This window comes from Mizuhopecten yessoensis, unplaced genomic scaffold (assembly GCF_002113885.1).
Source record: "Mizuhopecten yessoensis strain PY_sf001 unplaced genomic scaffold, ASM211388v2 scaffold11185, whole genome shotgun sequence".
NCBI lineage: Eukaryota > Metazoa > Mollusca > Bivalvia > Pectinida > Pectinidae > Mizuhopecten > Mizuhopecten yessoensis.
The window spans coordinates 92086-106959 of NW_018408922.1; the positions used below are offsets into that span (position 1 = coordinate 92086).

At 35.1% G+C, this 14874-nt stretch overlaps 1 protein-coding gene across 1 annotated transcript; it reads right to left on the reverse strand.

Moving 5' to 3' along the window:
* Positions 1-10945: 10945 nt before the first annotated feature.
* On the reverse strand, positions 10946-14268 carry LOC110440605 (calmodulin-A-like). Its single transcript, XM_021483757.1, has 5 exons — positions 14131-14268; positions 13254-13305; positions 12490-12633; positions 11491-11733; positions 10946-11281 (listed from the first exon to the last, which is right to left on the reverse strand). The coding sequence occupies exons 1-5, from the start codon at positions 14131-14133 to the stop codon at positions 11250-11252; spliced, it is 474 nt and encodes a 157-aa protein (XP_021339432.1). The 5' UTR covers positions 14134-14268; the 3' UTR covers positions 10946-11249.
* Between the last annotated feature and the right edge of the window lie 606 nt (positions 14269-14874).

Genomic DNA, 14874 nt, shown 5'->3' on the forward strand with positions numbered 1-14874 from the left:
GGGTTTAATCCAAGCAAATTGAAGCACATACGCAGTTCTTTTATTGTCATTTTCCCTTCCCTGTTCCTCCCAAAACTGTCCACCAAGTCTCGTAAATCTGAAAGATGACGTGGAAAAATATACGTTTATTATTATACATCCCAAATTCTGTTGTCCTAGTGATCAACAATTTCAAATAAGATACAGGTTATACTATCTAGTACGTATAACAACTCACATACTGTAACGTACTCATTTTAGCGTATTATTAAATATTATCATATTATCGTGTTGATGAAATGGCGCATCCCAAAATATGCAATAGACAACACTTTATACATGAGCTTTCATAGTTAAGTGCATTTATAACAATGTGTTCGTTTACAGTAATTATATGATGACAAGATTAGCCCTAAGATGAAACATTCACTATACAAGTAATTTCAACACAAGGCAGCACATATTTAAAAATGTAGTTATTCAATGCAGAAAGCTAAAGAAGTAGAATTACATGTACATTGTTCATGTATTGTCCTTTATGGCCATTTCGTCAATTCAGGAGTTATCATTCTTACGAAAGATCATAGGAAGGCATTCGAGTATTTCGAAACATAGGTAGCAAAGAGTAAACCTTTTATAACTTTACAAATGTGAAAAGTTAGTTTTAACTATGATATCAAGCACACTATGCTAGATGACATTTAAGCCACTAGGTTGCGTCCAACCACTGAGATTTATGAATCATCCACAAAGCAGAGTAAGCTTCCTTGTGACATAAAATGATAATTGTTATTTCGAGTAAGTTTTGAACACACAGAAATTACTTTATAAAGTTTTCAAATGTTTGCTTGTGTGTTTTTCTAAAAGAAAAATGCGTACAAGTGTATCGTTTATTTTGGACAAGAAGATTGCTCAAAATAAGTCTTGCTAGGGGTGATAATTTTTGTATTTATAAAGGTAGTTTCGGTCATGTATGAAAGATTATTTCAATCAATTGATCTGACAAAAAAACAATATTTTGACTGAAATAACTTACACCGTTTTTTATATTTACATGTGTAACAAGCAATAGGACCCTTTATACTAATGTTTTACTTCAAAGGTCGAATATACGATATTCATTATCTTCTTGGTGCTACATGGGGTGATCAATATTTTCTCGCATGATAGTGTTTGGATGCAATTACAAAAATACGGTTACCATCGCTGTGAAAAAGAAAGCATTTTTTGCTGTATTGAAGTTTATACAAATAAAGTTAGCTGAGTCTCAAAGGGATATAAATGTACCCCTTTAACCTCCCAACACGCTACTCTATAAATACAATACATATTTGCCGTACATAACTCTTTGCTATAGTGAATGAGCACGGAATTCCAAGAAAAACAAGGCCGCATGAACCGGAACTCTCCTTCGTGGGAGATACAATAATGACCGCTTTGATCTAATACTTAAACAAGTTATAATATACATGACACTGCATGTCGCCATATCTGCATTAGGCCACTTACCGTTGTCGGAATAATGTTCCTGTTTGTTCTCTTCTGTCGAGGGATCATAGTAATATCCCTTGTTCGGGTTACTCTGTCTTATTTGTTGCATCTGGAAATTAAAAAAAAAAAACACTCATAATACTGACTTAAGAAAGTATCTGGAATATTGAACATTAGAAAGCAAGTATATATCTTAGATTGACAAATTCAGCATAGAACGTTACCACTACATTTTATCATTACATGCATGCGACGAACAGTTTCCCGGCGGGATTGGAACAGTTACTGTAAACATATTCTTTTTATCGGTACTCTTATTTAACGCCTTCACAATGTTGCACTAATTATGTAAAGTTTTCCAGATAACATGGCCCACGGAAAGAACTGCGTACAAGTCCTTGTTTATAATGGCGTTCATGGCTAGATACCATCGATCGGTAACATGATGATTACGCAAACATCCGACAATTTGTCAACGAATTAAGAGGAAACTATAAAAATAACGAGGAGACATTACGAGAAAAGAAAATCCTATCGCAATAATCTGGAATTGTTTTACATTGTAAGCGTTCACGGGATTCACAGGTAGCACAAACATTTTGTAGTATGATGTCCGCGTTACATCAATGGTGTGCACGTTTACCAAAATCACAGACACCGGTTTCAGTCTTTACACAAAGCAGACTTCACACTGCGACAATATTAAGTCACCTCAGAGTAATTCAGAACAACTTAGAAAGACGTACAGGCCGCTCTTGTGACTTAAAACGTATACAAATGTATATATACGTTTTCCCCTTCATCAAAATAGATTTTCCTGGGAAATGGCGTCATTTCCCCAGTAAATACATTGCTTATGTAAGGTTATACTCTTGAATATGTTGATAAGAAATGTATGGCTATAATTGATGCGTTTACTTTTTAACAGTTGTATATATTTGTCGTCGTATCCTTCACCGAGAATACTTTCTATAGAGAAAGGCATTTAATTTACCAGAGTAGTGACGGGTTACGCATATGCATGTTTTATACAATATATTTAAGGCGTCACGACAAGAAAGTACATACAAATGGTTTTAAATGTCCACAATACCTTGAACAGCATCTACAGATCAGAGAATGTGTTTTTGATATGGGAAGAATATTGATTTCAAATTGTCTTTTACACCCACAAATTGTCTTTTACCCCCCCAAAATTGTCTTTTACCCCCCCAAAATGTCTTTTACCCCCACAAAAATGTTTTTGTTTTTGTTTACCACACAAATTTCATAATGGCTGCTTATGGTGGGATGTATGTTTCAGATTTTGATGGAACTTTGTGTTTGTAAAGAAATTTTAGGTTTTGAAATAGTTTTTAATTTACTTGACTTTAGATGTACAATACAGCAACAAGCTGAAACAATACTGCGCAACGCTATGTACGAGTTCATTGTACGGGGTCTGTGGACGGATACATCTACAAAAAGGCGAATATCGAGGGCTGATGTGAACATTGTGTACTTCAATACATGTCAACACAACCTGTGTGTTTCAATTGTTGTTCTAATAAAATAAGATTATGATCTTCAAACAATCCAAGCGAGGGAGGTTGTGGGTTCTTCTTTCTGACCTAGACAATGAGTAATTATTCGTCTATACTGTTCTTTGCCTGACGTTCAACGTTATATGGTTGGCGGTAAGTAGCTATATAGTTGTAAGCCCGTTGTCAACATAATGTGACCGGGTAGATTGTCATATGGCTACCGGGTCCATGATGCGACATTTAAGTAAGGCTTCAAATCTATTTGATCTATAAAGTATTCACTTACTGTTTGTTATACAGTGTAACGATTACATAAATATGCCTGTTGAATCTTACTAAAACGATACAGTCAGTTGCCAGATCAAGCAATACAACGTCCTGTATTTCCTGGGAAACAAACTATATCTTGGCTGTAACTTATTGATTGGTTTCCAACTATCAAACAAGTTTATACTTTGGTTATATAACGTCATTATTCCGTCATCGACGTCGTTTTGTCCACCATTATTGTTCAGATCAAATTTTCGATGTTTGTCTGACGTTTCAGACTATGTGTGGTATTTATGTGTAACATGAGTTATAACAAAAAATGTAAGGTCATAGGAGTATAGTTGATTACTATGGCATCAGAAATTCACAACAATGGCAAATTTGCTTTGCTTGCTTTGATTTTTACAGTCTAGATAATCACAAAAATGTACAATTTTACGTGAGTATATGATAGAAAGAGTATCAAATCATTCCCATTACATCTGGTTTTTATGAAACCTGCTAACGCTCATTTCATAAAGATTTTATAATGGGAAATAGTATTGGATTCTATACAAAATTAACAAAGACGTATTCTTTCTTAGATCTTTTATTTATTAAGAAAGTCGAACCTTTTCAGTCCCATTGAATGTGTTTAACCAAGTAATTGAAGTAGATTTGTACAAGTTACTGATATGTGATGGAATACGTCCAAGGTTGTTCCTAGATCTGGTCTTATATCCCATTATAAAATGGTATTATTGTCACCACCTTTGTACTGTGTTGTTGGTATGTTCTACATTGGCGAAAGGCACTGATGGAAGCATGCTTTAACTAAACTTCAAAACCAATTTGCCATGATGTTATAAAACATTTTAAAAAGGCAGAATCCTTGGATTTATTACATATGCCAATCATCAATTCCACATTAATAAAGTTTTACTTGCCCAATTATCAAACATCTGGTGAGCGATGCACGTAGATAACTTTGAAGTGTGTTTTTAAATAGTCATTTTAAGGACAATTTAAAACCTTTTTAATAAAGGAAACCCATTTTAACCTTGAAAATGGTCTCAGTCCTGAAAACAATGTCAATGGGAAAGAGAAAAGTCGAGGTCCCTATTCTATTCCAAACCAAACACACTGCGATACTATATAACCATGACAGAATGAAGTAATAGTTACAGTACACGACACGAAATAGAACCGTACAAAATCATTCACAACGCTACCCAAGAGTTTTTGACTTTTTGATGCTTCATACAAACGCATCTAGACGTGTACAGTAAAATCAGTGATATTGCAAGTTTGCTTTTTTTAAATGTCTTTCTTTCCTTTCAATATTGTTTATATTACCACACAGCGTACTAAAATGAATGTCCTAACACACAGTAATTTTAATTTCTTAAACAATGCTCCACCTGACAATTCATTTACAAGGGAATTATCTGGCTGATCGTCGAACTCTTTCGCATATCTATATTTTAAATTAGCATCTAATAGTTGATCATATGACAATCTTTATCATATAAGTAACACGTATTCATTTGACCAGGTTTCTCTCTAGGGTAAAAACGGTAAAATATAATAGGCCTCTTGATTATACAGCCATAAAACTGTTGATAGATTTATATTCTGGATGTAATTTTGTTTGTAATATAACAAAAAGCATTTTCTATAGTCATGTTTATCATGATAATCTCTTTTCTATTTTTCCTGACAGCTTATTTGTCTGTTTGACATACGACAGAAAATAAAAAATATAATATCGAGCAACCGTGTCCTGTAATATTGACGTACACCGAACGTAATTGCGTCTACTACAAAAGACAATTTCTTTTCTATAACTATCAATAAATTATGGAGATTCTTTTCAGCAGACTGAATGTTTACCAAAGTGGGCTAGATATTGCGTAGGCTCTGTAGTTTAAATGCGACTTTGGTCGACAATAATTTATTTGTACATCTGCAATTTCAATAAAGACATGTCTGGTCGTTATATTGTTAGATACAAATATCTTTACCAATACTGCGTTATCTGTACAAACTGATTACTTCATACTCCGCTTCAATATATAAAGGTTAAGAAATACATTGCTATCTCTATCGAACCTGTGTAATTCGGCACTTTTCTAGCGTTTTCGCGGTGGTGAGTTACCGAAATATTTGTCCCATTTAAATATATTGAGATTATGAAAAACATTCGTATCACAAAATAACATAGAAAGCCACATAATGTTTTGTCAATATTTCAACCAACTACAGTGAAATTGATACATGTTTATATTTCTTTTTTTCATTCACCGCATACTTTACCGCCAACTTAAATGTGTTTCAAGGTTCATTTTTCAATTTGTCCTAAGTTACTTTCGATACATCTAAGATCCCCATTACAACGCCGACATAGTTTTAAGACTAAATACGGACCATTTACACAGAAGATTAAATCAACTCGTAGACAGAGAGGATTGTTAAACCTGAGCAGATTTGATATATACAATTCCATATAGGTACACTAGAAAAGATGTCGGCAATTTAGTCAGTAATGTATTCTATAGAGGGATTGAGTCTAACACACATATTGATACAGCTACCGATATGTCCTCTACTACCTGCTATCAATTATATAAAGTTCCGGTTGTGATAAGAGCTATGTCATTAATATACCGACACGCCAACGATATACCCGATTGTTGTATTGTCAATATTTCAATCCGTACACAAAATACCAGGTAGAATGTTCCAATATACACTGTAAATAAATCAATGTGTGTAGCGACTGGATTATTGTAAGTAATGTCAACACATTTTCTCGTCACAGCGTAATACACTTTTAACTCTTCCGCGCTGGCTTGTGACACAATTTCAACAAATCAATATAAGTTTAAACAAAGGTTAGAAGATGCTTGCTTTCAGCGAACCAAGAAATGCATATGTTCCAAACTAGCTTATAAGATTTTGGATGAAAGCAAGTCAAAATATTTTGCCTACGAAACACAATTATATGACGTCATCACCAGAAGACGTTGACAAGAGTTAACCAAAGCTTATGCACATTTCAGGCTGTTATATTCATTGAACCAGCCACATGTTATTAGGTCTTGAAAATGAAATATGTGTCCCCTGATCTTACTAACGAATAAAAAAACCTATGAAACATTCACAGAAAAGTGCTGCATATATAAGGAACAGTTTTCTATTTCGGTCAGGTTATGAGTTGATAACTCCTATTGAGCACGAACAAATTTGTCAAAGACGGCTTCGCCATTTATTCATTTACACGTGGTTAGCTGGAGTTATAACCTCATACATGTAACCTGACCAAAATATAAAACTATTTCTTCAATAACCCCTGTCGACATAGTAAGTATATCCAAATCAATTATATACCTTATCAGACCGTGTGAAAGATCCCGTCATTCTCTTATTTACGACCTGTCAATTGGTTTTTTTATGTCGATTGTCGCTCGGCCATCGATGTTATTACAGCTGAGGTTCAATATAGAGAATTAACTGTGCATGAAACGGTAGTTTGACGGTCGATATTGAAACTAATATGGTTTTGTTGGTATTCAACGCCTACCACGTACTACTAGACGAACTGCCATGGCACCAATAGAAAAACTACAGCGGCGGATGAAAGTTAATTAAGGTGGGATTCAGGAATCACTCCTATCTCCATACCTTTCCTCTCCCAACCGCTTCTTCCCAACACTACCTCCATATCCTACCCCAACCTCGAACAATGACAGAAGAGGGGGGAAAAGGCTGCGGTGTTTATAAACGATGAAATGAATAATCCAAATATTTTTCCATACATTTATCACCGTGTCTTTGTTAATTTTTTAAAATATGTTAAATCAGACAAACCTCACATTCATAAGCTGAAGCATATTTAATTTGTTTTCATAATAACAGTTCCTTGACATATTCCAAGTATCGCATTGGCGTAGGAGGTCCTAGTAACAGCGTGACGACAAAACAAACGAAATGTAGTTCCATTTTCAAAATCTGATTTGTAGAATATTACATGAAATTTGTTATCATTATTTATTGGAAACAACTTTTTTTCATCTTAAACGTAAATGCAGTTATGTTCATTGTCATATAAATTAACATAATAACAGTGCTACATGGCGAACGGTTAACAGACTACGACTGTATTACGTAATGAGGTGCGACATTACTGTATAGCAATACACAATGTTATAAGATCACCTGTGTTATGCAATAAATGTATTTTCCCTCCAAGGATTCAAGTCTACCGAATGTAAATATTTAATTGTAAACACATTACTGTTTACATTGCAAATAAATAAGTCTACAGTTTCTTCACTGTTCGATGAAAACTAGTTGCAATGTATATTGAGAATACACATTTTGTATTAAAAGACATACATGTGATGCACCTTTAAAATTTGGTAATACATACAACATGGCAAAAATGAAGAACACTGCAGCATACACCCGTTAAAACGTAGACGAAAATGGCAGTGGCGACATTTTGATTTCTACCTCGATTGATCGTTGAGGACGATGACAGTTTCTGATTGTCACGGTCATGGGACAATTATCTAGTTACTATAAAGATAATTGGAATCACATAATCTTATCCTTGGCTATCTGACATCCTACTATGTTATATATTCTGACAGGATTTTTGATTTACTTCAGAGCAGCGAAGATCCAATAACAAATCTTGGAAAGGTCCGAATGACCTACTAGAAGGGTCTAAGTGTAAGAAATGTATGCAATTTTCTAAGGCTGTGAAAGGGCGAGAGGGAGAGGATGGGAGTTGTCTGGAACCCTTGCGGACAGCCTCTAAATCTCTCAATTAGACACCTAAGGCGACAAACAAATTTATATATACAAGATAAAATCTCAAGGAGTCAATTGACAAATAGATCGAAATTATCACAAGGAACGGATTAATGAGATCAAAATGCTGATATAAATTCGGACTCTTTACATCAAGGATTAAAATCGTCGCCAATGTTTACTTTTGTTGATGGTTGACAATGGGAGATATTTACCTGTCAACATCGCTGCCCTAATCTAGGTAGACCTTTTGTATCTGTACTTACCTTGTCTGTCGGTAATAATCACGCCTTGGAGATATGAACAACGTTAGAAAGCCTTTAAATGCCACGTCCAGGCTTGTGGTGCTATATAGGTGCCCCGTCGACCAGTACGCTGTCCGTGTAGTCCTATCTATAGTGGGAGAATGTAGGAAAGTCTGTGATGAACATCAGGGGAGACGGTCGTTGGACTTCCTACTCGATATGCTAGCTATATAGATCGTATCTGGGCTATGTCTGACTTCCACGGCCTTTTGTTTATAAACAATTCGCGCAAAAAGTCCTCAAAGCATCAGTCAATGTCTGCTCGTTAGACACGCCTTATCACAAGCGTTAGAAATGACTACTTGCGAAGACCCTCAATACAAAATATTTGTATATGCATATACCAAACCTGTGCTATGTATGACATTATTGTCAATTGATTTAAAGTTCCTACACGTAATTTAATATAAATAACGCTGAATGTTTCCTGTGTTTACAAAAGCAATTCAAAAGGCCGTTTTAACCTTCCAACAGCTCCAGTGATTTCAATTATCGTTAACGCATACAAATAATTCAAATGCTGATGATCATGATTTATTTAAAGGACGCGTGCTTTGTTTGGTGTTAAAAGATCCCCCAGGGGCCGTGTTGTAGGGGAATCTGGAATGAAACTACTTACATAAAGATTTAAAGGGATGTTTGTAAGAAAGGGGCTACATGTAATATGGGTCTACTAAGGATTGGTCCTTTAAGTAAACAAACAACCCTATTTAGCGTCAATCAAATTGCCTTTTCCCAATAGGACAGGGTCTTTAACTTTAAATCTAACAGTTCATCATGTCGATTGTTTTGCTTTAACAAGGCCATGGTTTTTTGTACCAAAAGCCGTCGTGATCGGTGCCGCTTTTTGTGGTACAGACAACATGCTTCCGGAAAAGATAGTTTCACTTCCGGTTTAATGGAAAATTAAGTGTTGTTCCTTTTATATATGTTGTCTTTTCAGTTCCTGTTTATATATTAATGTATGGACTTTGTCCTTGTATTTTAACGCTGTTGAATAATATTTTTCTATAACTTTTATCGATACCCGTGTGGGTATGCTGACTTGTTCATGTGGAGGTCAAGGTCAGAGCAGTTTGAAGAGGGAATTTATATATCTACATATGTTGTGCATTGCATTTGTAACCATTTATTGAAATATGAATTGAGCTGTAATTCCTAGTAGTGTTCAACTATATCCTATTTCTATTACTTGAAAAGGCGACAAGAAAATACCAAAGTATTGACAAAACGATAATTTGAACTCGGGCAAATTATGAACTCATAAAAAAATATCATGGACAACATTGAAAAAGTAGAAGGTAAATAAGACCAAGTGTTCCGAAAGGAAAAACGTTTTCTGCTTCCTTCATTGAAGTCACTCGCTATGTAAATATACGTCAAATCCAAGTTATATCACGTCCTCACATCGTGACCATGGATAGGGACAACAAAACCACAGAGCGATAATGAGCATATAAATAAATAAAACATCCACCTACATATCGTCCACAGAAATAAAATGTAGAATATCTTACAAGAGGAACATGAGGGTGACCATAAAACTTGTCCGAAGTCTTCATCAACCCGCATATTGAAATAACTTTAAGAGTTGGCATGTGCGAAAACCATGTGATGCTGAGACGGAACCCTTGGACTAAGAAGATGGTAATTTTGATCAGTTTAAAATTCACAGAACTCACAAATGTACATTTTTTTTTGTTCCTGGTAGGCTTTCATCAATCGTTGTTCAACGAAAAAAAATGTTGTAGTCGCCGTAATGCCCGATTTTCACCATATCTACCAGTATTAAAGATTTTATGCACTTGAATTCGATCATGACCTAATTAGTTTTCTCCACTTATCAAAAGGCATCATGACGGGTACCAGATCCAGATCACGTGGTTTCGCCTTAATCTATTTGCAGATTCATAATGTCTTTTATTAAGTGTTTATGTTTCCTTGGAACCAGTTGTGGTTTTTTTCTTTGTTCTTTTTTTAGTTGCTTTGTCCTTGTTTTTATTTTTCTTGTTTCATTCTAATATCTAATCGTGTCTGACGTTAAATCTTATTTTTTCATTCCAAGGTGATTTCCGAAATTAAAACTTGTTTCGCTATTCCAAACTGACTTCTGCAGTTAAATCTTATTTCGCCATTCCAAACTTATCTTATCTTATTGACGTTAATACTTAATTCTTTACGGTACAAATATGTCAGAAGTCTAACCTGCAGTGTCTTTTCTTATTCACAGTAACCTCCCCTTAATTTGGTTTCGGATACAACTGTAGCACAGTTGGTCCAGGACACTTCCATTTATCATGGTGCTCAGTGGGTTGGAGCGACAGTATAACAATCTGAAGTGTATAGGGTTCAAATCCTGCTGAACGTTTACACTCAGACGAATTTGTAGTTAGAGCTTCTGGCAGTGGTATGGAGATCCTTAAACTGATTTCTCACAAGGATGAATTGACTCACAAACCAATATAATAAACATACAATGATAGCACTCTTCCTTACATTACAGCGGGCGCACCCTTTCTAACTATAATTACGACAGACGCAAAAAATCAAAATTTGATATTTATTACATGAACAAAACATGATGAAAACAGTTAACTGAAAAAATAGTTAGTTTGGATACTTAACATGGGATTTTCTTCATTAACGAGACAATAATTTCATTAAAATCTGTCTAATTTTAGAACATGATCCTCTAACGACGTTCCAGTGGACTTATGGATCACATTCGCCCTATCTTCACTCTGCGGAACAATGATGGCAATCTGCCTGTGGCGTGACGTCATGTGGTCATATCCCGTGACGTCAAGTTATATTATTTCACTCCACAGAAGTATTTGATGTCCTTTAGGAAAGTAAACACTTCTTTTTGCAATTCGTGTTTTCGTCAAGGATCTCCGGCTATCATTTCACAAAATTCTGAAACATATCATAAAATTACATGAAAAAAAACGAAGTGATATTGAATTTGTTGATTATATACATATTTATTTTTTCTTTATAGTTGACAATTTGTGACATTCTTTTTGTTCTATTTTTCTTCTATTTCAAATCAAACGATATAAAATAATTCATCATAGAGATAACACAAATGAAGCTGAACTGACTGCTAGGTTCGTAATATTTACCTTCAAAGCTTACTTTACCGTCACCATCTTTGTCGGCATCTTTAATCATAATCCTGACCTCATCCTCAGACACATTCTTCCCGAACTTGCGCATCATCGTCAGAAGTTCTTCCGGTCCGATAAAACCATCCCCGTCTGTATCAAATAACGCGAAGGTTTCTTCATCCACTTCCGGCCCAACTTCTTCGTCTATCTTGTTTAGCATCATCTCTTCGAACTCGTCAATTTCGACAGTTCCGTTTCCTGTGGAGTACATTGATATTCGAATTAATGTTTTTATGTAAGTAAAAACAGTCTCAATTAACCTCGATATAATGCCCCTGCCTTTACCTGCAATATATTTAACACTGGCGTATAGTTTTAATGCATACTAATCTTTCTAAATGATTTTTAATGTTCCTCCTCGATATATCGCCAAGAACTTTTTTTTAAATGTCAGAGCACCTGTGGCAGTATAAAGAGTTTTTACTGTAAATAAATATAAGGACACATTTGACAACCTTTACTACAGACGTTCAGAAGGAAGTGATACATTCAAATTCTCCCTCCAAATGATTGACGTTTTATGATTGAGGGAGAAAAGAGTCTCACGTGGAAGGACGTTGGTCTTTCACATGATAGTTACCCACATGTCTGTACCCATTTGTACATCTGGGCAAATGCATGAGTTAGAAGAATATTAAATCAGAGCAAATTCGGCCTGTTAATGAAAAGGAGCATTCAGTGTCTTTGATTTCGTGTAAGATAATTCCCCGTTCACAGTTCTATGTCTTCAGCTAACTCAATACATAATAAATGCGTTACAAATGTATGTATTTTATGAAAGTTTGGAGAAATGATGGTCCCGCATCAATCTGTGTGACAATATACTAGTTCCTATCTTCTAAACAAATCGAAAATACAACTCCACGTACCAATGCATTATAAAGCAGGGCACGTTGATGTTAAATGTATGTTTTTATGTCTTGTGAAAAGAAAAGAACCATAAGGTGGACTGACCATCGGCATCCACTTCGTTGACCATGCTGTTGAGTTCAGCTTCTGTAGCGTTCTGACCCATGGCCCTGAGGACGGAAAACAGTTCCTGTGTCGTTATAGTGCCAGTCTGTTTCATGTCAAAGAAGTCGAAAGCCTCAGCAAATTCTGAAACAAAACGTAATGGGTCATATCCATATTTCTGTATCATTGTACAAGGGGGACTATTCCTGCTGTACCCTACTTCATGCTGGGAAGGGGGTTAATATAGAATCTTAACAAAATCGTTTATTCTGAATTTTCTGTTTATAAAAGAAGATTAAACGGTCTGTTGTTCGATGTTAGATGATACACTTGGAGATATATATGATATGCACTGTGCTGTTCCGTTAATCCAGACTTTGAACTTTAATGTTGATAATATTTTATTAATCTTAAAAATGTCAGAATAATTAAACTGTCCAAACTAATCAGATGACTTTTGATTGGTGGCTTTTTAATCGGTTGATAATTCCATGACTGATCATTTCACAGGATTTCACTTATTAGATAGTACAGAACAACTGGAGATGATTCAATTATAAGTACCTTTGGCTTAAATAAAAATTATATATCATTCCTACAAGCAGAATAAATATCAGTTTCATTTTATTTTAACGAAAAGGCTTTTAAAAAAACAAGTTCGTCTCAATGTTTATTTCTATACCTCCAGCAATTAGGGTCAGCAATGTTGTCTATCAGTACATGTAGCAGCCATTACTGGTACAGTAACAAAGTGGAATACTAACCTGCTAACAGTTCTTTAGGCAGTGGCGGTTCCTCTTCCTCTTCCTCCCCCTCCTGCCAAAAACATAATAACGTTAATTAATTATTTATTAGATTATTTATGATAATATACATGCCTTTCAAATATCACTAACAGAGAAGTACAAACATCAAATGGATGTGCATTGAACTTCCATCGGATGTCACTAGCTATTGCTGCATCAGGGCAGATTCTCGCAACGTCTTTTTCCCTCAATACATCGTGAAGTGTTGTGGGGAAATTGTACATGTGTATCTGCAGATGCGTATGTTTGAAGATCAATTTCAGCTAATTTTCGGTAATATTGCAATATCTAAAAATGTTTTTTATCCAAACAAGTTATGAATATATGTATCAAATAAAAAAGCAATTCTATAAGGATAAATGCAACAATACGACAGTGGTTACTGAATTGGTTTTGCCCTCTGATTCTCTGTGTAGCTGGATTTTGTTGAACCACTATCTCTCGAGTAACAGAAATATGATGCATACATGTACAGTATAATGACGCGTCGACACAAAGTCGGTAAAGCGGTATATAAGAACATCGAATTATAAAGTGTAAAAATTCAGAACACTTGAATCTGAAAGTGTACCCGTCCCGCGAAGACAACACCAATATGTGACGCTTGATGGCTTTAATCCTGTCGGGACGTCAAAACACCATGATGCTGCTTAATCGTATCTTACAGTTCGCATAGTATATAATCCGGCTGTGGGTAAATTAAAACAAGATATGCATACCAATGATAAATCAACAGATTGAAAATAAGCGTCTATACCCATCTTTGAAATCGTCTTGCACTATTTCAGTCAGAAAAGCAATTAAAGACATTAATACATGTATGAACAGTACGTACCATTCTAGATCTGTTTTCCTAGCGTACAACTTTCCAAAACTTATGTTCTGATTTTCCTTGACAAAAAAGCTCCAAACTGTTCGGGCAAAACCATTCGTTTGTTATACATGTACATGTAAGTAAGTAATTGAGGAGGTATACCACTACTGATGTATAAAGTATACGTCTAGAGGTGTTCCGAAAACCCCCCATTAATCTGTGTTTTAGATCTGGTTAATGGTGTGGCTCACCCGAAGTCGTGTGTAATATAAAATAGATTATTAATGTTGGTGGATCGTCCTTTGTTTTTGAATCGACTTAATCTATTTGTTTCATTGTCGCGCTGTTAACATTTCTAGTCATGTAACAGTACGTTTCAATGGCCAGGATAATTATAAATTCTCAATGAATTATAATTGTAGCTATACGCGGGTTTTGTTCACGCAAAGTATTGATAAATGATTCATTAAATATCGTGTCTCTATTAACTCTTTGAGTTTGTTCAGTCTATACGTATATTAGGGTTTTAAATTGAACAGCTAATAAGAAACGTATCGAATGGTACATGTAACCTCGGCCATTATCTATGACGTATACGGTAAAGAAGCAGTTATTGTAGTTAGATTTGTATTGACGGTATACATCTGTACATGAATAACGTAGGTAGGAGAAACATTATCGAAACGACAGTCCTTCATTACGTTGCTAACCGCCATATTTTACAATACAATGAGGATTAATAAAGAACTAAGAGGTGGGTGGTTT